The sequence below is a fragment of the Mytilus trossulus genome, chromosome 7 (genome assembly GCF_036588685.1).
Source record: "Mytilus trossulus isolate FHL-02 chromosome 7, PNRI_Mtr1.1.1.hap1, whole genome shotgun sequence".
NCBI lineage: Eukaryota > Metazoa > Mollusca > Bivalvia > Mytilida > Mytilidae > Mytilus > Mytilus trossulus.
Genome location: NC_086379.1, coordinates 75,270,229 through 75,297,244, shown reverse-complemented (window position 1 = coordinate 75,297,244; position 27,016 = coordinate 75,270,229). Strand labels below are relative to the sequence as shown.

Sequence of the window (27,016 nt, the reverse complement as noted above, 5' to 3'; positions counted from 1 at the left end):
TGTAAATTAATATAATATTTACTTCAAGGTGAAATGTTTTTGTTTACATCCATGTCCTGAGACAGGTTAAAAGTTTATTTATTTACACTCATACAACTTCTCTTAGCCTTGAAGGTATAAAACTTTGCTTAGTGCTTGGAGCACAAAAATCATGCTCGAAACATGAAATTCCCCAATTCGTTTGGTTGATTTTCGAGTCTGAGTACAAAAATAATGCTCGAAAGTTTTATGACCGTAAGGGCTGTACTTTAATAACGCGAGAATAGTTTTTCAATATTCAAATCTTGTTAATCGATTAAGAAGAGAAAAATCAAGGTAGCATACCTGAACTTTAGGAAATACATGAACTACAAAAGGGACGGGAAGTGGTGCAGGTAACACAAGATTGTAACTTTCATTCCATATAATAACATCTACGTCATCGTGATTATATTATTTGTTTCTGCTTTTCTCTGTGATGAGTGTTCCTGTGTTTGTTTGTGTTGTATTTCTGTCACGTAGTGTTGTTAGTAAAGCGATATTTTTATTTTTATTTTTTCGGACAAAATATTCAATACTCAACATATAGCTTTGTTCATGATTTTGTTTTCTGAAATGTGGTTAATCCACAAAAAACAGACTTGCACCCCTATAATTTATTAATGTTATTTTCATTTTTAACTTTTAATAAATAACTTACACTTTTAATAAAATTTTACATCTTCACAGTGTCCGTTACAGTGCTCTTTCAATCTAAAGCAGTTATGTAGAACACATATTTCAATTACTAAGAAGCCATGTAGGCTTATATCTGTAAATAACTTTATCATTTACTTGAAGGTCAATTATTGTTGTTTACATCCTCACCTTAGTTCTCTGCAGGTGAATAGTTTATTTATTTACAATTACACATCTCCTGTATTTAATAAACTCAAGAGCAGTTTTTCAATGTTCAAATCTCGTTTATGATGAGTTTATTTATCAATTAATAAGGGACAAATCAAGATAACAAACTAAAACTTAAGGGAGCACATGAATTCCAAACGAGACGAGAAGGGTGCAGGTAATTCCAGATTAGAACTTCCATCCCATGTGATCATATTTACGTCCTCTAGATTATATTATTTGTTAATGCGTTTCTTTGTGATGTCTGTTCTTGTGTGTTTTTGTATTGTATTTCTTTCACGAAGTAATGTCATGTTATGGATATTTTTAGCATTGTCATAGCAAGCGGGAGGTTTTGCTACCCATTTAACCAGGTTCAACCAACAATTTCTTCCTAAAATGTCCAGTACCAAGTCAGGAGTATGGCAGATGTTATTTAATACCTTGTTTCTATGTATCTTGGCGTTTGTTGTTAACACTTCATATTTACATCAAAAGATTATTCTATTCTATTACTACAGCTTTTTTTGTTTAAAGATTTAATTTTAGTTGAGGTTATAAAAGGTCATCAGGTTGTATAAAAAAGACATTTTGTGATGATTAAAACTATTTCAAGGTATTGAGAAGGATAAATTTCAAGGAAGCAAATTATAGATTTCCTTTAATTTTTTTGGGAAAATTGCAAGCTATCGTAAGCATTGTCACAGCCATCGAGGTTACCTACAACTCAAATATAAGGTAGCAATACACAGTTAGGAAAAAAACTTAAAATTGACACCCATAATTTAACACCCTCTTTCCCTTCCTTTCAAACAAATAAGGCTTAATATTTGTGTTATGCATTTGTTGAAGATTTGATTTCCAATAGTTATAATGGTGAAATATAATCTCTGTTTGGTGTAACCATGGCAACAATCTGCCTTATTTGATACAAAATATTGCAAAAAGGGGGATAAACATGTGAAAAAAGCCAACATAATTTGGTTCAAATGGAAATGTCGATCAATTAGAGTGCTATTATAATCCTTGTACTTTTGATAACTATTTAAACCACTGGGTCGATGCCACTGCTGGTGAACGTTTCGTCCCCGAGGGTAATACCAGCCTAGAAGTCAACACTTCGGTGTTGACATGAATATCAATAATGTGGTCATTTTTTTTTTATATAAATTTCCTGTTTACAAAACTTTGAATTTTACAAAAAAAAACTACTAAGGATTTTCTTATCCCAGGCATAGATAACCTAAGCCGTATTTAGCACATCTTTTTGGATTTCTGGATCCTCATTGCTCTTAAAATTTTTACTTGTTTGGCTTTATAAATATTTTGATATGAGCGTCACTGATGAGCCTTATGTAAACGAAACGCACGCCTGGCGTACTAAATCATAATCCTGGTACTTTTGATAACTATTTAAAACACTGGGGTTGCTGCCACTGCTGATGAATGTTTCGTCCCCGAGGGTATCACCAGCCCAGTAGTCAACACTTTGGTGTTGACATGAATATCAATAATGTGGTCATTTTTTTTAATAAGTTACCTGTTTACAAAACATTGAATTTTACAAAAAAATAAGGATTTTCTTATCCCAGGCATAGATTACCTTAGCCTTATTTGGCACAACTTTTTGGAATATTGTATCCTCAATACTCTTCAACTTTGTACTTGTTTGGCTTGATAAGTATTTTGATATGAGCGTCACTGATAAGTCTTATAAATGTAGACGAAACGCGCGTCTGGCGTACTAAATTATAATCCTGGTACTTTTGATAACTATTTAAACCACTGGGGTTGCTGCCACTGCTGGTGGATGTTTCGTTCCCGAGGGTATCACCAGCAGAGAAGTCAACACTTTGGTGTCGACATGAATATCAATAATGTGGTCATTTTTTTTTTTATAAATTTCCTGTTTACAAAACTTTGAATTTTACAAAAAACTAAGGATTTTCTTATCCCAGGCATAGATTACCTGAGCCGTATTTGGCACAACTTTTCGGAATTTTGGATCCTCAATGCTCTTCAACTTTGTACTTGTTTGGCTTTATAAATATTTTGATATGAGCGTCACTGATGAGTCTTATAAATGTAGACGAAACGCGCGTCTGGCGTACTAAATCATAATCCTGGTACTTTTGATAACTATTTAAAACACTGGGGTTGCTGCCACTGCTGGTGGATGTTTCGTCCCCGAGGGTTTCACCAGCCCAGTAGTCAACACTTTGGTGTTGACATGAATATCAATAATGTGGTCATTTTTTTTTATAAATTTCCTGTTTACAAAACTTTGAATTTGTCAAAAACTAAGGATTTTTCTTATCCCAAGCATAGATTACCTTAGCCGTATTTGGAACAACTTTTTGGAATTTTGTATCCTCAATGCTCTTCAACTTTGTACTTGTTTGGCTTTATAAATATTTTGATATGAGCGTTACGGATTTGTCTGATGTAGACGTCACGCGCGTCTGGCTTTCTAAATTATAATCCTGGTACTTTTGATAACTATTTAATCCACTGGGGTTGCTGCCACTGCTGGTGGATGTTTCGTCCCCGAGGGTATCACCAGCAGAGAAGTCAACACTTTGGTGTCGACATGAATATCAATAATGTGGTCATTTTTTTTTTAATAAATTTCCTGTTTACAAAACATTGAATTTTACAAAAAACTAAGGATTTTCTTATCCCAGGCATAGATTACCTTAGCCTTATTTGGCACAATTTTTTGGAATTTTGGATCCTCAATGCTCTTTAACTTTGTACTTCTTTGGCTTTATACATATTTTGATATGAGCGTCACTGATGAGTATTATGTAGACGAAACGCGAATCTGGCGTACTAAATTATAGTCCTGGTACAAATGTACTTTTGATAACTAAAACAATCTAAATGTTCATATCAACCTACTTAGAAGGTGTATTATTCTTCAACTATTTAAAAAAAAACAATTTTACAACATCTTTTATATTCAAAAAAATCACCTTGGCCATAATGCGAAACTGAACTTATAACTGTGTATTGCTACCTAAAATTAAACAGTAGGGCAAAAATACCGGACTCAAATGTAAAATCAAAAAAGGAGGTAATAGAAATGAAAAAAAAAATAAACCTTATCAACAAACGAAACTATTTAAAATCAATTGTCACATTTCTTACTTTGTACAGACACTTTTCGTAGACATCATATGGTCTAGCTTTTATTCTAGCTTCCATGTTTTTTTAAGAAATAAAGATGGATAAACACAAATTTGAAGCATCAGCCAACAACAAACAGAAATGAAAATGACGAATTCACGATAACGACGTTTTCGTTTTGTCTATTTAAAGTAATAGTGAAGGACAGGTTTACAGATTATTCCTGTCAAGAACATATAACTGTACTTTGAATGTACTTTTCCATTAATTTATTCAAGACTTCAAGATGTTTACATTCATGTATTGATTTTAATGCTTTTCCTTGTATAAACAAATAAAGATTAAGATTTTCTTGTTACATATCTATCAAGATATTTATTTTTTTACTAAAACGTTCGTTAAGTTCAGGTTACGGTTATCATTAATCAAGAGCACGAAATATGTTAAATCATACAGATTAATGCAAACGTTATACAAAATTGGTAAAATGACAGTTGAATTAGTGCAAAAGTTGGTTAAGAAAAAGGCAAATTAGTTCAAACATTATACAAAATTCCACACATGTAGTTGGCCCATTCCTGACGACAACATCACTGTCTTTTTTCTGCTGGTTTTATCAAAATGTATTATCAGGATCTTGTGATATAAATCGCAATTTCGTCTGTCAATGGAGATATAGATAACGATCTTTGACAAAAGGTTTCGTACGATTCAATCCCATCTATTTGATGTTTTAGAATTGCGCAAATACGATGATTTGTACTCTGATTTGGAGGATGTATAATACTAAGAATCATGAAAAATAAATACACGTAACGGAACTATGTAAATAAAAGTCCCTTGTTTTTTTGATCTGGTTTAGCTTTCATACACGTGGGTGGTATTAGACATGCTAATTTCTAGTGAGTAATGTGTCGGTCAATCATAGGTTAAACAGATGTGGATCGTTTATATAACATATGACATAAGAGTAAATGATTTTTTGGCATTTTTGGTATTCTATGGTGTTCAATAGTTAATTAGTTAATTGAACGCAGCCGCAGAATACTGCAAACTAGAGTAGAAGTAACAAAATATTTAATTACACACAAAACGTAATATCAACAGTAAGTTATAACATATTGTATGTAGCATGCATAAATATATTTGATATTACAATTCTTTAACATCATTTAACAAGGACGAAATTTTACAAAATCATAAATCTGTCCTTCTTTGTTTTGGTATCAAAATCAAAGAAAACGAAGAAAACTTACCTTTATTCTACTGGATACCTAAATTATACAAAACTCCATATAAAGAACGATACATAGCTGGGTCATTCAAAATGTTCGACTAAACATCTTTCTAAAATACTGACTACTCTTCTTCCTACAGTTAATGATGGGTTTCAAAAATATTGTGAGGAGATATATTCTACCAGTGGTGTCAACCAGAAATGGATTCTAAAAAATTCGAAAGATCTAATGCTTAATCTTCGATCACAATCTTTACAATTTTGCAGCTACAGAAAAACTTTAGATTTTTTTACGCTAATACTACTATTCACCATACTCAGTTGAAAGATCGACTTCTCCATCTCATAAAACAGAGCTTTTTCTAAAAAAAAAATTGGAATCGTAGATACAAATTTCTTGTTTTGGGTTACAATAGTTCATATTTTGTGAAGAATCACAATGAATCTTCCAGAAAATATACTGAAGATAATATTATCAAAATGCTGGAATTTTTGATCGGCAATATATTTGTTGAGTTTAGAGGATTTATATTTCAGTAGACAGTCGGTATTCCAATGGGTACTAATTGTGCACCCCTGCTGGTCGATTTTTTTTTTGTACTCGTATGAAGAAGAATTCATTCAGAACCTTTTAAAAGACAAAAAGAAAAAGTACCTTGCGAAATTCTTTAGTTTTACTTTCCGATATATTACTGATGTTCTATCATTGAATTACACATATTTCAGCCAATACTTACATCTCATATATCCCAGTGAACTTAAAATTAAGGATACTACTGCTACAGAAGAACTGCTTCATACCTTGATCTTTTCCTCAATATTGACGCAGATGGACGACTTCACAAGAAAATCTATGATAAACGGGACGACTTCAACTTCCCAATTATCAATTTCCCATTTCTCAGCAGTAACATACCCTTCGTCCCTTCGTATGGTGTTTACAACTCACAATTGACACGCTATTCTCGTGTTTGTTCACACTATACGTACTCCATATACAGGAGTGTGCTCCTTACGCAGAAACTGCTCCAACAAAGTTATGAGGAGGACAGATTAAAATTGACACTCCGTAAATTTTATGGACACCATCACGAATTGGTGGATCCATACAATGTGTCTTTGACCAAACTAGCTAGGGACATTTTTACCACACGGTAAATTGTGGTTTGTCATTACGTCGTCTTATCTTTTAATTACCAAACGTGACTTATTCACGATTGTGACTGTTTTGCTGAGTGTGAATTCGCATTACTATAAGACGTGTTACGGTACTTATCTATCCCAAATGCATGTATTTAGTTTAAATGTTTGATGTTATATTTGTAATTCTCATCGGAGTTGTCAAATGTGTTCACGTCTTTTCTATTATATTCATGTGTTATGAAAATTAATCACCCCCCTCATTTATTAGATTTCATTTTGTTCAACGTAATCTGTACGATGTTTAACATATATGAAGTTAGATTCAAAACAAACAAACCGGACATAGCTATATAAATATAGTTAATTGCTACCTTAGTTTGCTATTAATAAGTATTGAAAAGTGCATTGTCATTAAATGTAATATCAGTATTTCGTTCAATCTTAAATCAATCCTTATTCTATATTATTCATTCAAATGTGACGTCATTTTTCATTTTTTGATGATCTGTTTTACAAATTCAAATGTGACGTCATTTTTTACAATTTTAAATATGACGTCACTTGGCGTTGAGGTTTAAACTTATTCGGATGTGTTGCATATCGTCGTGTTATGTTATGTATTTCGGTTGTTTCCTATAATAAGTTAATACTTCAGTTTTATCATATATCTTTTGTATAGTCATTTTATAAAATTTACTGTTTTCAATAGTGTAAATTATTCTAAATAATAGAGATGGTCTGGTACAGAAATCCCTGGCCGTTTTTGGCACATTTTTTGAACTTTTGGGGTCTTCGATGCTGTTCAACTTTGTACTTGTTTCGGCTTTTAAAATTTTGTATTTGGGCATCACTAGTAATTCTTGTATGGACAAAATACACTTCTGGAGTATTAAAATTTTAAACTTGTTGCCTTTTGTTAGCTATTATTCGTGTGTTTCTTTGTCAATTATGTTCTCCTATTTATTTATATTGTAGTCCTGTAATGTTGTGTTGTCATTGAAATGTTATATTTCACATGGCCATTAAAGAGGGAGGTTTGGCATGTCACAAAACCAGGTTCAACCCACCATTCTTTTCTTTAAAAATGTCCTGTACCAAGTCAGGAACATAGCTATTGTTATATTATAGTTCGTTTCTGTGTGTGTTTCATTTTAACGTTGTGTTTCCGTTTTGTCGTTTGTTTTCCCTTATTTTTGAGTGTGAATTCACATTACTATTAGACGTTTCACGGTACTTATCTATTCCAAATTCATGTATTTGGTTTTGATGTTATATTTGTTATTCTCATACGATTTTGTCTAACGCTTAGTCCGTTTCTGTGTGTGTTACATCTTAATGTTGTGTCGTTGTTCACTTCTTATATTTTATGCGTTTCCCTCAGTTGTAGTTTGTTACCCCGATTTAGTTTTTTGTCCATGGATTTATGAGTTTTGAAAAGCGGTATACTACTGTTGCCTTTACTTAACTCGACCTTACATTTTTCTACCTTACAAGTAAAACGACACATTTATTATGCTGATAATTTGATATAAAATGAGATGTAAACGACTGTCTTAAATCTTCTAATAGATTAACATAAGGATATGGGTTATCCATCAATGATAAGGAATCCTTGCAAGCAAAATTACAAACAAAACACACAAAAGCAATGACAAACGCTTTTATCGATGTTCTTTATCTCAAAGTCACATAAGGCCATCAACACGAAGCGAGAAAGAAATACTTTCATTTTACTGCAAGTCACAGACGGCTCATAGTATAACATTCGTTAACATTCGAATATCCCAAAACAAGTTGTATAAATCAAAGCATATTTTTGTTTGAAATATTGCCTCAAACAAAGTTAACTGAAGATATGTAGCATTAACATTCCTATTTAAGCTTGGAAATTACAAAATAAATACTTAAGCAGACTCTCAACCCGACCCAAGATTCCTAGATTTTAATGTAAAGCAACTCTTAGACACATATATGTGTTACATGAGGTAAATATAGAGTAGTTAACATGACTTATAATATACTCAATGGTGACATTAAAAAGCAGAAACAAACAAAAAATTCATACAAATCAATTTATATACCACAATAAGTTCTAGCTTTCTAATAAAAGATAACACCTGTTCATGATTGCAGAGTTAAATGTCTTCTCATCGAGGTCATCATGTGTTGCTTGATGCATCATTGTGTTGGTATATTTCTTTGTTTACTGTTTGTGCTTTTCCTTTTTGCTAATTTCCTGTGATGACGGTGTTGTATTTCCTTCGATACATTATTTAGAATTCGCCTTAGTATGTTCTTTCGAACATTAGTAAATTCTTTGGTTTATTCGCTGTACATTATTGTATTCCATTCAAATTAGTACACAGAATAATTTGATATAAATTATTTAGTTTTCAAATATGTATACATTTGGTTGATATATATCTCCGGATCAAATGTTCCCGGTGTTGTGGTGGGTATTAAAGACTTTTTTCCGCACGTTTTGATATGTGAGTGAACGTGAATATTAAAACATGTCCTTATACCTATTATCTTTTACGTTATGCTTTTAGCCTTGTTATTGTTAAAATGTTTTAATAATCGTTCCAATTTGATTCACATGCTACATCGATCTTTAAAGACATAAATATTGCACCAATCCAACATCTATGAGAAATATGTTGTCTTCGCAGATAAATTCCAAAATAACATTTTGTTTATGTGTTATTCAAATTACAGAAACTTAAAAATAAAAATAAAGGAATAAGGTATCGACAATTCATTTGAAAACTCAACATATATTCTCACGGCTTTTACCAGAAATAAATACTAAATAACCATGGGAATGTTCTTTTGGAATTTCAACCAAAGATGAAACTTTCTACCCTATACTGAATATCTACATAACATAAATGTCCTTACATAAAAATGTTTTATTGCTTGGTTTTCAAAGTGATCTACGAAACCTATTGTAATTTGTCACAATCAATTTTATCAGCAATCTAAGCCGGGCTTCAAATAAACTCATCATAGATACCAGGACTAAATTATATACGCCAGACGCGCGTTTTGTCTACAAAAGACTCATCAGTGACGCTCGAATCCAAAAAATTAGTACATACCAACTCTAGGAGCGGCATGAATCAGATGTGGATAATTACAAATTCCAAAGATCTGGACGAGTACATATTACTTTTCTACTCTTATAACATGTATTCCCTATTTCAAACTTAAAAACATTTAATAATTTGTCCTTCATTGCTTCATGAACACGAATAGCTCACGTAGACACAAGTATAACGTTTTAAGAAGGAATAAATCGTACTTTGCATATCAATAATGTGGTAATTTATATAAAATTCCTGTTTACAAAACTTTGAGTTTTTCGAAACACTATGGATTTTCTTATCCCAGGCATAAATTATCTTAGCCGTATTTGGCACAACGTTTTGGAATTTTGGATCCTCAATGCTCTTCAAGTTTGTACTTGTTTGGCTTTATAAATATTTTGATATAAGCGTCACTGATGAGTCTTATGTAGACGACACGCTCGTCTTCAAGGTATAATCCTTGTACCTTTTATAACCATCACACTGATTCAACCGAAATTTTCTGGAAATGGCACTACTAAGATTCTTGGTTCCTTCACTGACAATATAAGCTATTACAGGAAGTGTGTGAGTGGGGAGGGGGGGAGTGTAACAAAATATTCCCAAACTAGTCTTACTCTTTAATATAACATTCTGGTATATTGATGATGGTGAAGAGATGTATCCTATTGAACTTAAAATATCGGATTCTTTTCGCGGGTTGTAAATTTTCGCTTATTTTCGCAGAAAGAATGAAAGTGCACATGCAAAGGTATTGATAAAAGTTTTGAATTCGCATAAAAAATAAACGATACTTTCGTATACTGTATTAAATGAAATTCGCGAATTTTTACACCAGCGGAAATAACACGCTATGCGGAAGTACAACTTATTAGGGTCGGTTGAGAAAAAAAAAATTACGACAAAAGAGATAATTTCAACTTTCCAATTGTAGTATTCAGTTTTTATAGCGCAACATTTCAGCAGCGCCTGCATGTGGAGTATATATCTTTCAGCTGAAACGATATTGTTTGGTGACCGTTATGGAATATTTGTAACGCAGGTCAAGATGAATAGGCTCAAATTATCGTGACTAGAATGACATCTCCACTTCTCAAATATGACCTACCGATTCATGCTTATCACAAGGGTTGTACGTATATATAATCAACATGACAGGTGGCACATGGGGAACAGGATCAGCGGACCTGTTTGAAGTACATGAGATTATCTCTGGTGTTAGTGGGAATCGTGTTGCACCTTGTATAATTTACTTTGTTGCGTTTTATGAACTTTTGGTTGTCTCTTTTTCGTTTGTTTCTGCCATAGCATTGTCAATTTATTTTCGAATTATGAGTACGAAATATCACTTTAATATCTATCGTCTACCTAGATCTTTTCTTAAGAAAACTGTAAACCTATATTTTAAAGAACTTCTTCGACAGCTTAGAAAACGTTGTTAAACTGTTGAATATCAGACAACATCAGAAGTATGATCTTTTTTTTTTCTATGGAATTTTCTAAATTTATCAGTATGTAGGACGTTTAGAATGAATTATGGAGTGTGGGTTGATTGCGTGTTATTATTTATTTGTTGTCTACCAACATCTTACTCATAGTATTTATAGCTGATATGTTTATAAGTACTACAACTGGTTATGATTGAAATGGGATGATGGATGATGATAAGAAATAATGTCAACAACAAAAATTAATTAGCACTGTTTAATTCAAAGTATGAGGCACAATATTATAAGTATGTTCAAGCCTTTACAAGCCGTCGTCGGTACAACTGAAATTTTTGATATGATAAACAAGCATACATTAATAAGTACAGGTTCTCAGTCTATAATTGATCACCTTATATTGATGTGTAAATTTTCTTTTACTCTGAAGGCGTTTTCATCATGCCTTCTTGACATTTGCGGTCTTTTCAAAATGCAACAATTGGATTTAAAAAAACCTTTATTTATTGAGCTAGATATCAAAGCTTTATGTTTTTCAGATTCATCATTTTAACATAATCAAGTTTTGGTATGACCGAAATTAACTCAATTTGAATATATTTATTATGTTGGTTCTAAAGATTCTTTTTATCCTGAACCTGATTCCCACCCTGTGTATAATATTAATCCCAAACATATATATATTATATATATATATTTAATGTCTGAGATCCTTGGTAGCTGCAAATGAAGGGCTAAGAAATAAAAGTTTGCAAATGAACCCCAAACATAGATTTAAATTTAAACAAGAATATGAGGTGCATTATGCCTGTACGTATTTTAAACTTCCGAAAAATTCTTTAGAGGTTCGTGTATTTTTAAAGTAAGACTTGTGAGATGAGATGTCTACTTCCTTTAGAAAATATCAAAATTTTACACAAAACATCATGTTACTATCATTTTACCAGAAACCTACAATTGACTTGTATCAACATGCTGTTAAAACATATATTTGAGCAAACCAGTAGAGCAGTATTTCAAGACAGAATTCAAATAAATTGATATTTGTATTTCAAATACTTATCTTAATCAGTTGGATATGACACAGAATCTTTTGAAGGACTGACAATTGTTTTTGCTAAGCTATAATCCATAATTGTATGAAAAGGGCAAAAAAGTGGTCTTCCTCATCTGAAGCTTCTTCTCAGTTTTAAACTCGTTCATAGAAAATGGTTAAAATTCAGTTAATAAAACTTTAAAATATTGACTTCTTTTTGCTTTCAGATCATTATCTTAGCACACAATGTTAAAATCAGACGTCAGAAGTTTTTATTTACCGAATCTTTTTTTTCTAAAAAAAGTTTTTTTTAAAATGTTTTGCTTTCAACACAAGGTAATACTACCTCTTAGCTTGACGTGATCCACCTAAATCTTTTATTTCAATTTCTTCTTTTTTGCCATCGTCTTCAAGTGTAATTGCATCAGCTACAATGTCTTCACAAATTGTAATTTCACCAGCGTCATCATCATCGTTAATGGGCGTCACGCCACGTCGCGTATTTTGTACCTTAAGATGAGTAACTTTTTGTCCTGTTGTCTTTGATTTATCATCTATATCAGACTCTTCTGATTCCGCTTCTTTTTCCTCCTCCTTCTTAATAAGTTTGGAACGAAAACCAGAACAGGGAATTTTCTCGTAAAATGCTTTGCGAAATTGTTTGTTTGTATACACATAAATAAGAGGATTCCATACAGATGCTGATTTCGCAAACATGGCTGCCGAGGTTGAAACAATAACTGGCAATTCACCAAAACCAAATGCAACCCAGAATGCAGTGACTGCATACGGCGTCCATGCAAACATAAAGACACCTAAAATGGTAATCAATTAATATTCATGATCTAATTTACAAGGTTGATTCTATTCGAAACAATAATGATACATCTTAACGCAAACATAGACTACATAAAACTCATGAAAGATACTATGCTCATGGATATACCGCTTAATTTATTTAATGCGTTCAACGCACTTTTCTATAGTCGTCGTCACGTAAAATTGGCACCATGATTTTTGTCAAAAACTTCTTAAATATCGACCGCGCTTACTCGAGATCATGTTTTTCAATGAGCGGAAGTAAAATCCTGTCTGAATATCCTCTACTGTCCTATCTTTTATTGTGTTTGCACTGTATAATCCTGACCTAAATGTGTGGAAGAAGAGATTGAAATGCATGGGTGCTTTCTATTTAAAATGATTTAAATTTTAATTAGTTAAATTGAAAGATCAAATTAACGTCGAAGAGTTTTTAAAAGCTCAGTATCGTTCATGAGTTTTATCTCATACAAAATTATAAGCATAGCTGTACTATTTTAATTTTACACTACCGTTTATATTTCGTATATGAACAATTTCCCTTTTTTCTGAAACCTTTTTTTATCGAACTACCATATGTTTTTATGTTCCTATCAAATAGCGTTCTATTCAATAAGCATTGCACGTAAAATGTAAGGATTTTGTTTACATTTCCATATAAACGGAAGGTCTCAACCAACTATGTTTTTTTCTCTTAAAATGGCCTCTACCAAGTCATAAATATAGCAATTGTTGTCAAATAGTCCATTCCTATGTATGTGGTGTTTGTTTTTGTTGCAGTTTTAAGTGTTTCTTTTGTTTCGTTGTTTTCTTCCTATAGTTGATGTGTTTCACTCGCTTTGGTTTGCTTTTTTCGCTTAGTCGAATGATGAATATTGAAAAGCGATTAAACTATTATTGCAGCTAGTTACTACATTTGTATCAGTATCGGTTGTTTTTTTTTATTTTGATCAGAAGTATCTCTTTTGTTTTATTTTGTTTCTTTTATTCATTTTACGGCATTTTTTATTTTCATCTTTATTTCAATTTTTCAAATACGTCTGTCTTTACTTATACTTTTATTCTTTCGTTGTTTTTTTATAAGTGTCCTATAAAGGTGGTATGGGTGTCTTCCGCCATCTTGGATTGTAAAAAACGGAGAACCTAAGGTCCACATTTTATATCAAGTAAACAAAATCTTATGCAGGAATATAGATATTAAATGTGCATTTTCATTTAAAAGAACCAATTTATGACTGTTTATTTAACGCATCGTGTAAATGTAACGGAATTTGATGAGACTGTTATTAAAGTGAGAGGGTTAGCGCTATAGAACCAGGTTTAATCCACCATTTTCTATATTTGAAAATGCCTGTACCAAGTCAGGAATATGACAGTTCTTGTCCATTCGTTTTTGATGCGTTTTGTTTTTTGATTTTGCCATGTGATTATGGACTTTCCAAATTGATTTTCCTCTGAGTTCAGTATTTTTGTGATTTTACTTTTTATAAGAATGACACTTATAAATATTAATATTTGTACAAGTGTTGATAATTTTTTACACATTGTACAAGTGTTGATTATTTTTTGTTGTTTTAAATGTTTTTAAATTGACATTTTAAGGGGAGAAAACTCTAAAACAGTGCATTTTCTAAAGGATTCTACATGGAATTTTCATATTTTGTATTTTAGCCGGAAAAAAACGTACGGTGACCGTATCTTTTCTGTTGATATTCCCAAAGCATTGTCTGAAAGCTGTATTTTCCTAATTTATTTTACAATTCTGTCATGTTGTTTAGTGTATAATCTCCAAATGGTGTTTTTTCCTGAATAATCCATTCAAACTCTGTCATTTTGTCACAACCTGTAGCTTGAGAAAATGCGCGGTGACGTATCATTTTTATTATATTTTTGAACATATATCAATAGATACTACTTTTGGCAAAGTATGAACAAATTCTATCATTTTTATTTTAGACTCCCATACCAGCTTAAGTATAAAAATATCTTTAATTTTGAAATAATTAATACATAGCTCTCTTTCCATTACATTTGCTTACATCTTTTCTCTGATAGTTGGTCTGTACAGTCCATATAATGGATATATTGTCATGCAGGAACATTTATTTCAAAATAACACTTGCATAATCATTTTCTTCCAATTTTATGACGACCATAACATTTCTGTTTTATTTTGATTAAATACAAACTCACCAATCATTAAAGCAATAGTTTTGGCCATTTTCTTTTCAATTCTTAAGTTCCTTTTGGCTATTCTACTTTTTCTGTCAAATGCAGTATTTCTTGCCATAGACCGAATCTAAAACAAATAAAAACAGTGAAATCTGACTTCATAAAAAGACATTATATTTATAGATATAGAAAGATGTGGTGTGAGTGCCAATGAGACAAATCTCCATCCAAATAACAATTTATAAAAGTAAACCATTATAGGTCAATGTACAGCCTTCAACACGGAGCCTTGCTTCACACTGAACAACAATCTATCAAGGGCCCCCAAATTACTAGTGTAAAACCATTCAAATGGAAAAACCAACAGTCTATATAGATATCTACAAAAGACGATTGATATCATGATATTGTTTTATTCAAACTTTTTTTACTCGTTATCACGACTTAGTAACTAGACATAAGGACTTGGCTAACAATGTGTCATCTCTATGCTCTCTCGTTTTCACAATTAAGCTAACTTTAACATAAAACTTCAAACGAACACTATTTATCTCTACACATGCATTACACAAAATTGAATTAAAAGTTTTCTTTAAACAGTTTTCTTTTGGAAACTTGAAGGTAAATATTTGATTAAAAAGCGTTTTTTTACAGTAAAGTCATCTTCGCTAGCCAAGTGTTACGATCCACTCCCGCTCTCTTCAAGTGGATCGTAACCCTTGGCAAACGAAGATGCAGTAAAGTAATTACTTAAGAATATATCTGAGCATTTCTTTAAGGAGTTTTTTTGTGTAACCTTCCTGAAATCGGCACAACTATAAATAACACTCAAATAGAAATTTGGGAGTTTACTCGATTTGTCCATCAAACCAGCCAACGCTTAACTCCTTACGAAGATTCAAGGACGTTCGCTTCTCTTATATTTGATTTTTTTGTCGGATATTAGGATCATCTGGTTTAAACAATGTAGTGCTAATAGATATTTTACCTGCCAATCCCTTCTTCTCATTTCATAATCTTATTAAATATAATTTTAAAAAGTATTATTTGGAATTCTTATAAAGTCATTTTTATTTGTTCATAGTTTTTGAAAAAAAAGTCTGGATTTTTTTATGAGGTTATTTTTCTCTTAGACATAACTAGATACTCATTACATCAATCAATTCACAGGTTATTAATTCAAATGACTAATTCTATCGATGAAGAAATTGACCAATTAAATGACAGGTTATAACGTTTAAAACATACCATTTCCTTCTAATGACTGTCAAAGTCTCATATTTATCTCGAATTGATACTAATACCTATTGCTTATATGACAAAATTACATGTATTTATCTTTCACGATAAACTACCGCTATGCAGTAGTACATTTGCTTCTCTTACTTTGATATCAATAATGAAAATGTAAATATTTTATGGCCCAAAAGATCGAGAAAGACATAACTTAAATAAAACCTGCATATTTTTATAAAATACATCGCACTCATATGCATACAACAAAGAAGGACTCGATAAAAATATTCAGATTACTTTTTAGTAAATTCTTTAAAACATGTTCATGAATTTTCAGCTTAATGTTATACTAACAGCTTCCAGATAAGTAGTCAATACTTATCAAGACTGACACAAAATCTTCATAATGTTGGACTCGTCAACTCCTGTATATTCAAACAGAAATTACATAATTTGTCTATTACTTGTCCCTCAAAAGTAGCCATTTTCTACAGATTCTTAGTAATCATATAATAAAATGTGATATGATTACCTATTAGATGACATTTTACCACAGACCAAATGACGTAAAAGATTAGCAGCTATAAGTCGATGTTATCGATATTTTAGATTATGAAATTTAAAAAAAGAATTGGTATGGAATTTTAGATCAATATGAAGACAAGGGAAAATTAAATGTTTTGACACTTAGGGGTAATCAAATGTAGAACTTTCCTAACTAAGAACTAAAACTGAAAATCATATCACTAAGTTTAAAGAAATGTATTACTTTGAATCAAACTTTTAAAGAACTAGGCTTTTCACAGGAAAATCTGGTTTTATAAGATTAGAAAAATGCAGATAGTAAAAATATTAAAATGTCTGTTCAGAAACTACAGAAGCAAATCTTGTCTTGAAAATAAAATGTTAGCACAGTTACAGAAATATTGCACAACATATAATTCTAAATTAATCTACCGATTTAAATACAGTTACTGTCTAATAACAACGACCATATACAACACAACTAACGAAGACTGGTAAATGATATTAATTTTCCACAAAGTTTCAAATTGATTCCTACACGACAGTACCATGTGTTGAGTTACAGAGTTACGTTTAAGTTAAATTGTTAATATCATGTCAACAAAATATAGTCAGTAATTTATAAATTCTGCAAAAATGAAAATACATAAAATATAGCAATAATTCACAAATGCGAGATACAATTTCTAAAATGACACACGTTATTCGAGTGTGTCTGTCAGGCTGAATTGTTGTTACTCATAAAGAACAAATAAGGTATACGTACAGACAACTAAAAACAAATATTTCAATCTAATTTTGTTTCTTCAAACGAGTGCTCTTGAATAAGCTTTGAATTTTCGAATATTCTGGCCTATAACCACACTTATGAGACATGGGTTGTCGAAATGCGCATCTGGTACAGAATAAGAATTGGTACCGTTTATGTTATTGCACGAAATGAATTTATTGATTCTGGTAAACTTCAATTGACGCACCTGAAACCAAAATGTTTGTTAAGCTAGAATGAACATTTAAAAAAGTATTTAACTGGAACAGAGAAAATACGTTGTTATTTTTTTTTAATTTGAGTTGACAACCTCATTTTAAGATGCAAGCATATAATCTTAAATGAAAATTTACCAAAAATTTATTCATGCCCCACAGCGAAACGATGGTTATTACCCAGACGATATCCAAATGATAAAAAAAAAATATTCAAATAAGTATCGTTCAGGGAATATTAATAATTACTTCTACTCCTACTTGATGTGAGAATTCCTTTAAATTTAATTTATGATTTTTGCTCAGAAATAAAAAACCGATATAGCCTTTTTACGCTGATGCGGCGTGAAGCAATCTAATATCCATCAAACATTAAGTTTTGTAATTACTTTCAGTATCTTTCGACCTTTAGATTAGTAGACAATCCGATATGATCATGAAAATGTCATGAAAAAAGTATGAGATGTTATAGTAAACTGACAGTAGTCAACACTTCGGTTAGGTATTGATATGAATATCAATAATGTGGTCATTTCTGTGTACAAAACTGAATTTTTCAAACAAAAAAAATAAGGATTTTCTTATCCCAGGCATAGATTCTCTTCCCTTAGCCGTATTTGGCACCACTTTTTGGAATTTTGAATCCTAAATGCTCTTCAACTTTGTTCTTGTTTGGCTATATACATATTTTAATGTGAGCGTCACTGATGAGTCTTATATAGACGTAAAGCGCGTCTGGCGTACTTAATTATAATCATGGTACCTTTGATAACTATATATTTGGATATGAACAAACAAACATTAAAAAATACATCACATGACAGTCAAACAAGTGGGATAAAATATACCGTATAGAGGGTTATTTTCGCTGGGAGTAAATTTTCGCTTATTTTCGCGGATAGAACAAAATCTACAAAATAAATTCCACCTAATTAAATGTGCACATGCAAAGGTATTGATAAAAAAAAATTGAATACGCAAAAATAATAAACGTCAAATATTTCTTATACCTTATTCAATAAAAATCGCGAAATTTTACACCCGCGAAATTAACCCGTTATACGGTAATTAAACTATATGATTTTATCATGAATATTTTCTATGTGATCCTGTGTTATGACCTTTAAAATATAGAAAAAACAAAAATATAAGGAAAACAGAACTCCTAGGTGAGTCCCCTATCATGCTATATACTACGTGCTATGAACAACATAAAACTACTCACGAAGTCACTCACCGTCATGAAGACATAATAATAACAATAAATCATAATGAAGATTGGTATCCAGTAACAGTTTATAAATATAGCTATGTTGTAGCTAAAAGCTGAAGCACTGTTATAATCATATGATATACCACAGGCTGTTCCTGCACCTTCGAATACGTATTCACTCCATCCAACAAGAGGCAGAAAGCTCCAGACAAAACCAAAAAAGTAACATAAAAATACTGAAATACTAACAACTCTGTGGTTTATTTTGGAAGCTTGAAGAGGCTTTGCTATTATAATGTATCTGTCTACAGAAATGGCAGTTAATATATACAAATTACTCAAGCCTAGTATATATACAGTAAATCCATGGAACACACATCCTGACCATCCCCACAACCATCTATGTGCAAAATTTGAGGCTGCAGGTAATGGTGCTCCTACTGTACACATGAGGAAGTCGCATATTAACAAACTTATAATAAACATGTTGGTAGGCGAACGAAGCTGTTTGTTGGTGAGGAAGACATAAAGAGCGGATCCATTTGCGAGAGTACCAATCACTATTGCAATTGTTAAGTATACACCGAGTGATGTCAGAATCAGAGGAGACAGTAATAGCACTGGAGTGTTCGTTTCGTTATTTGTCATCTTTGTTAAAATATCTGAAAAAGAAGAAAAACGTTATAGTCTATGGTTTCGATGGTGTATAAGTAAAAATCGCATCTTGAGATTTTATTTATAAGCAAACAGCAAATCCAGTTTTAGTTTTACAGTTGCATATTTAGATAGTGGTTAAATAGACAAAACAAGCCAAAAGTACCATAAGATTAAAATTACTGTAAATATAAATATATTGAAAACATAAATACTGAAAAGTTAATTTGAAAAATAAAATTCAAAATGAAATGTCCGTTAAATCAAACGTCCAAACACGTCAAATGAATGGATAACAACTGTCACAATCCTGACTTGGTGTAGGCATTTGCATATGTAGAAAATGGTGGATTAAACCTTGATTTATAGCTAGCTAAGCCTCTCATGTGTAAGACAGTCGCATAAAATTCCATTATATTGACAACGACGTGTGAACAAAACAGCCGACACAATAGGTAAAAATGTCAAAAATATGGGTACAGCAGGAAACAGTGTGTTATATTCTTAAACACTATAACTTCAGTTAAAGATTATGATAACATTTAGTGAGAAAATTCGATATTTGCAAAACCACGGGTCAGTTTAACGCACGTAATGACAATACCACTTTACCAATCAGATTATTTTTGCAGTGTTTTAAGTAAGGATTTTACTTTGTATTCATTTATAATTTAGGAAACGTTTCATGTTTTGAAAGTCAATAATAATGTAGCCCAAACTTTCTTCTGTCGTAAATACGCAAATGAGAGATTCAAAAACTATACCAATACAGAATGACATGTTTTTGTAATTATAGCAGAACGAACTTTATATAGTATTGTATTATCAATGTAATCACATATGTTTTTTTGAAATAAGAAAAATACTAAGATAATTTCAAGGCATTGATAAAAACGAATTTTATTCATCTTCCAGGAGAAAGTATGTTAGTTTAACTAAATGGTGCGCAAATCATGATTTGATGAATATGTATGCAGTGTCAGAACGCAACATGTCATCATTAAAAGATGTAAAACTTTCAGTGGGGAAAAAGACAAATATATAATAACAAAAATGAAAATTAAGTAAAAAAAAACATACATAAGTTAAATGCAGAAATATTTAATTTTCACTATCATAACAGTAAATAAAATGTGGGTAGTTTTTTTTTTTTGGGGGGGGGGGCTCAAAACCGACAACAGAGACATTAGTTGGTTTCGGCATCTCCGTATGTTAATTTGTATGAGTAGAATTATTTCATATTTTGGTTTGCTAAACATTTGTTCTCTGTCTATTTAGTTAAAGTTATTATAGAAACCGATACTAAGCACACAGATATCACATTACGAGTCTTTTATTAATATCTAAGCTTGATAAGGACTACAAACATTACGTCTTCAACGATACCAGGCTTATAATTTTGATCGCCAGACAGACACATCAATGACGCTTAAATTTAAAAAAAACAATATTACATAAAAACCTGCATTTCCTCAAGTTCTATCAATTTATAGTCTTCATTACCTTATCATGAACCAATAAGGAGATAAAAGAATTTCCTGACTGGCAAGGTCTAGTAACCATCGAATGCACGATTCAGAAAACATCATAAGGAAATCAAACATTTCTATTCAGATAAATCTGCTTCATAAATGTACTGAAAAATTATTACACCAGGATTTTCAGGTCGATATTACAAACTTGTCAAAACAGTTACTGAATGTTATAACCGGTACAAGGACATCGTTCATAAATATAACTCAACATGCAGACAACTTATATTTTCAGGTATGCCACATCCAATCGTTTATGGTTTTATTTCTTTACAAAGCAAAACATCTCGGCATTCATTCCTAAAGTTAACAAAACCTTTAAACAGACTTATTTTATGTATTTGGTTTTGATGTTATATTTGTTATATTTGTTGTTCTCATAGGATTTTGTCTAATGCTTAGTCCGTTTCTGTGTGTGTTACATTTTAATGTTGTGTCGTTGTTCTCCTCTTATACGGTGGATTCATTAATATTCGTTGGATACCAGTTTTCGTGGATTTCGTGGGTATAGGAGAGCCACGAATTCAAATATTCAACGAAATACAAATTTTGTAAAGGAATGAGTGTGGACTTTTGTCAAAACCACGAAATTAAATATCCACGAATATGTAAGTTTTCCTCAAACCACGAAAATTAGTACCCACGAAAATAAATGAATCCACAGTATTTAATGCGTTTCCCTCAGTTTCAGTTTGTTACCCCGATTTTGTTTTTTGTCCATGGATTTATGAGTTTTGAACAGCGGTATACTACTGTTGCCTTTATTTATTTAGAAGGTATATAGTTCGATACTGTTGTCAGGCCGTTAAATATGGTATATTTAGGTTTTCATGTTGACTCATTCATAGGGATTTGCATTGGAAATAAACCAGCTGTTGGCATGATACAGGTTACTTATTCTTACATCGGACTTGGACTTCTTTTTAACTGTGATTGACTGCATATTGTTGTGTGTTTGTTGGAGGTATAGGGGGAAGGATGAGATCTCACAAAACACGTTTAACCTAGCTGCATTTGTGTGCGCCTCTTCCAAGTCAGGTGCCTCTGGCATTTTTAAGTATTGTATGATTTTTAATTGTAGTTTCTTTTATATATTTGGGAGTTAATATGACGTCCATTATCACTGAACCAGTTCACCTTTTTAATTAGGGGCCAACTGAAGCTCTGGCTTTACAGAAGATGAAAAAAAACACAGCAATGCGCACAGTTAGATTCATTTAAAAAGAAATCCAAGACCGATATCAGAATAAGTAGCAAAAGAAACTAAGCAAAATGACAATGATACATATATCAACAAAGGACTACAAGCAGTTACTGACACGACATCTCGAGACCTTAATTTTACTAATTCAAAGATTATGTCTTCATCAAATAGTATCAGGCCAACAACTGGTTTTAGAATAAATGTGTTTATTTTCGATGCAAAGACCCTATAAGTAAATCAATGTTAAAGCTAACAGTATACAAAACGAAATCCTAGAAAAAAATAAAGACTGGTCAACACGACCCCCCCCCTCCAAAAACCAGGGTTAATATAGTGTGATCTGGAAGGGTAAGTATATTCTGCTTAACATGCGGCACCCGTATTGCTGATCCTGTGATAGTTTGATTTGTTATGACACCTCCGGGGGGGGAAGGTGTTGAATAAAGGTAACGATAATGGTAAAATATCTGTCGTAATCTGTAAAGTAGAAATTTGGTTAAGGTCAACTAACTCGTTATGGTCCTGAACATTTTTGAAGGCATGATTTCAACGTCACCACTTGGTTTAAAAGTTTCCTTGTGACCCACTTTCAAGGAAAATATTATATGAGACGCAAGTGCTGTTTAATTGACGTCATCCATCAATTAGTCAATCACACAGGCGAGAAATTTGTAAAAGTAACCATTCACTTGATTTCTCATCTTGATTCAGCTGTCCTATTTTTAATGTTTATGATATGATTATGTGACCAAGCATAAAGTTACTTCTGAAATAATTTTTGACTTATACTTGGAATTCACAATTTTGACTATTTACACTTTAGAATTATAAATTCTATTAACTGCAAAATTTGTTAAGTATCTTTCTTATAATTATCTCGGATAACTAGCAAAACCCTCCGACTTTTTCACCCAAGAATTAAAATATTCATTAAGTATACCTCCTTTCGAAGTAGCCTTGTCCTACAGACAGATAGATTGCTTATATGACGGACTAGTCTAGTCTTAAAGGAGGATTGTTTACCTTACCTAACAATGACTTCACGGTTCAGCTAGCAAGCAAGCTAGCCAAAGATATTAATTTTAGCTACATACTCATTGCAATCGGCTGTAAATAACCGAACAGGCTAATGCGACTTCAAAGATACCCACCTTACAAAAGAGTAATCGAGTACTTGACAAGCTTGGTCGAATTTCGTTTTATTTCTAAAGCAGATAGTTGAAATTGAATGTTGTGCTTTTTCGATAGAGATACTGCAATATAATACTTCCATGATCTAGAATATATGAGCACAAAATTAAAGATGAACACCAAATGTCATGTTATTAATAAATAACAAGAAGTAATTTGACCTTAACTTTTATTTAAACTTAATGTTTGTGTTGGTTCAATTTTCAAATGTTTGATTTAATTAACTTCAAAATCGAAGAAAAAACACAGAGCTCGTATATCACATAAGATTGAATTATACTCTATAATGGTAGTCTCATATTTTTCAAAATAAAACATGATAATGCATATGAAGTAAAGGTAACAACCTTAACTAAACAGAATAGAGAAAAATAAACAGTAATAAGCGATTAGCCAAGATCAACGCGTTTTGATAATTCCCTGATTATATTCAATTCTCTCCATTCTCAATCAGTCGTGAAAGAGATCTGTATAGAAAAAAAGCAAACTTGAGATAAATCTAAAAGGTCAAGGAATTCAATTATTGATTTGTCAAAGACCAAAACCTGGTTACACGATAAGATCAGTACGTGAATATGTATAAAAAAATGTTGCTTAACCTTAACTGTCCACTCGTAGTATTAATATTTGCTAACATGTCATGCGCAAATAAATGAGTGACCATACAGGGTGTTTTTCTGTCTTATGAGTTTTGTATAGGGCAAATTTTCAAATTGAGTGTTGCGTTAATAAATAAGAGTAGTTAAACGATGTGCAAAACATATTAGATTAATTAGGATGATAAAAAAATACATGGTAACGAATGATATCCAAAAGGGTAAAACCGCGCCAATGATTTGGGATGCTGCCATATCGTATAGGTGAATCAGTTGACTGTTAAACTTATGACATATCGAGTCATTTTTCATTATAACTCATTAATAAAGGTTGGTATCAACATGTTATATATTGTTTTTAAAATAAAGATAGGCAACAAAAGTAGTTTTATTAGTAGTAAAATTTTGGTATATTTTGTTTTAATAGATATTGAGTGTCCCTGATATTTACTGCTTGTAGCTATATGAATTTCTAAAATCACTAGAAAAAAAGGAAATTAAACAAAAATAAAAAACAAGTAAAATTCAAATAGGTAAGTCCCAAAATCAAAAGCTCAAACATACCAAACGAATGTAAACAAGACTCATATTCCTGACTTGGTACAGGCAAGTCAGTTACTTCTGTAAACTTGATCATTTTCATCAGTTTACAACACAATCATTTTTACAAAAGTGCTAGTCTGAATCAGACAAAAAATAGTAAAAAGTACAGTATTTAAAAGACATTCCTTACTACAACATTTTTCTTCTTTTTTTTCATGTACATGTACTATTCCTGATCACAATTAATTAAAAAAATTATCTGGGCGTCGCTGATGAGTCTTGTGTGGACAAGACGCGTTTTTTGCGTATTGAATTTTAAACCTGATGCTTTTTGTTATCTATTAATCATGCTTTTCTTTGTCTAATATGTTCTCCTTTTTATTTGTATTGTAGTCCTGTAATATTATGTTGTCATTTCAATGTTATATTTAACTTTGCCATTAAAGTGCGAGGTTTGGCATGCCATAAAACCAGGTTCAACCCACCACTTTTATTCCCCTTTAAAAGTGTCCTGTACCAAGTCAGGAAGATGGCCATTGTTATAATATTGTTCGTTTCTGTGTGTGTTGAATTTTAACGTTGAGTCGTTTGTGTTTTCTCTTATTTTTTAAGATATTGAGATAAGACGTGGCACGGTACTTGTCTATCCCAAATTCATGTATTTGGTTTTGATGTTATATTTGTTATTCTCGTGGTGTTTAGTCTGTTGCCTGGTCCGTTTCTGTGTGTGTTGCGTTTCAGTGTTGTGTCGTTGTTCTCCTCTTATATTTAATGCGTTTCCCTCGGTTTTAGTTTGTTACCCCGATTTTGTTTTTTGTCCATGGATTTATGAGTTTTGAACAGCGGTATACTACTGTTGCCTTTATATATCACAAACAGGAGCTTTTTGAAAAACTTCAAAACTCTCTTTGCATCAATCAAACATCTTTGTGACAGTAACGCTTCTGTAAAACGACATAATAGTTATTATATATATGTGTGTGTCTTAGTGTTACGTGTTCTCTCCATCAATGCGAGAAATTGTATGTCATGCTGTTTAGCCATTGACAGCTAGTATATACAACTTCCTCAAAATGCAGATGAGCCACGTATGCAAATGTTTAACAAACATCTTTCAACAGTTTCACACTCATTGCATCATGCATATCAATTTATAATAAATAAAAAAACACGTTATTTACTTGCTTTTGTCATTTTTTCGTTCTCGGCTTTTAAGAAAAGTATATAAATGCTTGGTGAGTTTTATCTACATAAATCTTTTAATTAACCTTATGGCAGCTTTAGCGCTGTTTGTCTGGAAGAAACTTGATTTCAATTCATCTTCCGTCAATCTTCGGCTAGATGTGGTCTTTTGTTAATTCATTAGCTAAAAGAGGGACGAAAGATACCAAAGGGACAGTCAAACTCATAAATCTAAAACAAACTGACAACGCCATGGCTAAAAATGAAAAAGACAAACAGAAGAACAATAGTACACATGATACAACATAGAAAACTAAAGAATAAACAACTCAAACCCCACCAAAAACTAGGAGTGATCTTAGGTGCTCCGGAAGGGTAAGCAGATCCTGCTCCACATGTGGCACCCGTCGTGTTGCTTATGTGATTACAAATCCGGTATACAGTCTAATTCAGTAGGTCACATTCATGAAAGGGAAGGGGATTGTAGTTACGACGTAAGGAACATTTCCGATATCATTTGTGAAACGGTTATTCCATAACGGTCAACCAACTCGTGATGGCGTCCGTAAAATTTACGGAGGGATGATTTCAACTTCACCATTTGGAACTCTTGGTTTAATAGCTTCCTTGTGAGCAACAACCCTCTATCAAGAAAATCATGATAGGAAATGCAAGCACGGGAATATCGTATCAATTGGGAGATATATACCCCGTATGCAGGTGCTGCTGGAATGATGCTACTTAGAAATGGAAAGTTCACAATTGGAAAGCTGAAATCATCTCTTTTGTCGTAAAGTTTTGTTTTCAACCGACCCTCATTTTCAATTTTGAGATGTAAGTCAAGAAATGAAGCCGACTTAACTTTGTCTGTAGTATCCTTTATCTCTAGTTCGATGGGATAGATGCGTTCCACATAGTCACCAAATTTGGAATTGTTTTGTGAAAGAACATCATCTATATAGCGGAAAGTAGAGTTAAAGGATATTGCTAACTTCTTATCTTTCTTCCTCAGAAGTTCTTGCATGAAGTCAGACTCATAATGATAAAGAAACAAGTCGGCAAGTAGAGGGGCACAGTTTGTTCCCATTGGAATACCGACATTCTGTTGAAAAACACGTCCTCCGAAATTAACAAATATGTTGTCAATCAAGAAATCAAGCATCTTGATAATATCATTTTCAGAGAATTTTTTGTTTGAATCAGAGTGATTCTTAACAAAGTA

At 32.0% G+C, this 27,016-nt stretch overlaps 1 protein-coding gene across 2 annotated transcripts in view; it reads right to left on the bottom strand.

Annotated features, from left to right (window-relative positions):
* Nucleotides 1-11,229: 11,229 nt before the first annotated feature.
* Nucleotides 11,230-27,016, bottom strand: part of LOC134727261 (visual pigment-like receptor peropsin) — a 36,286-nt gene continuing 20,499 nt past the window's right edge. For both annotated transcript variants that reach the window (XM_063591640.1, XM_063591639.1), the window contains exons 3-5: nucleotides 18,917-19,554; nucleotides 14,956-15,061; nucleotides 11,230-12,758 (exon numbers count right to left, since the gene is read on the bottom strand). In XM_063591640.1, the coding sequence (XP_063447710.1) occupies nucleotides 12,286-12,758; nucleotides 14,956-15,061; nucleotides 18,917-19,540 (1,203 nt within the window). In that variant the 5' untranslated portion in view covers nucleotides 19,541-19,554 and the 3' untranslated portion in view covers nucleotides 11,230-12,285. The remainder of the gene's footprint in view (nucleotides 12,759-14,955; nucleotides 15,062-18,916; nucleotides 19,555-27,016) is intronic.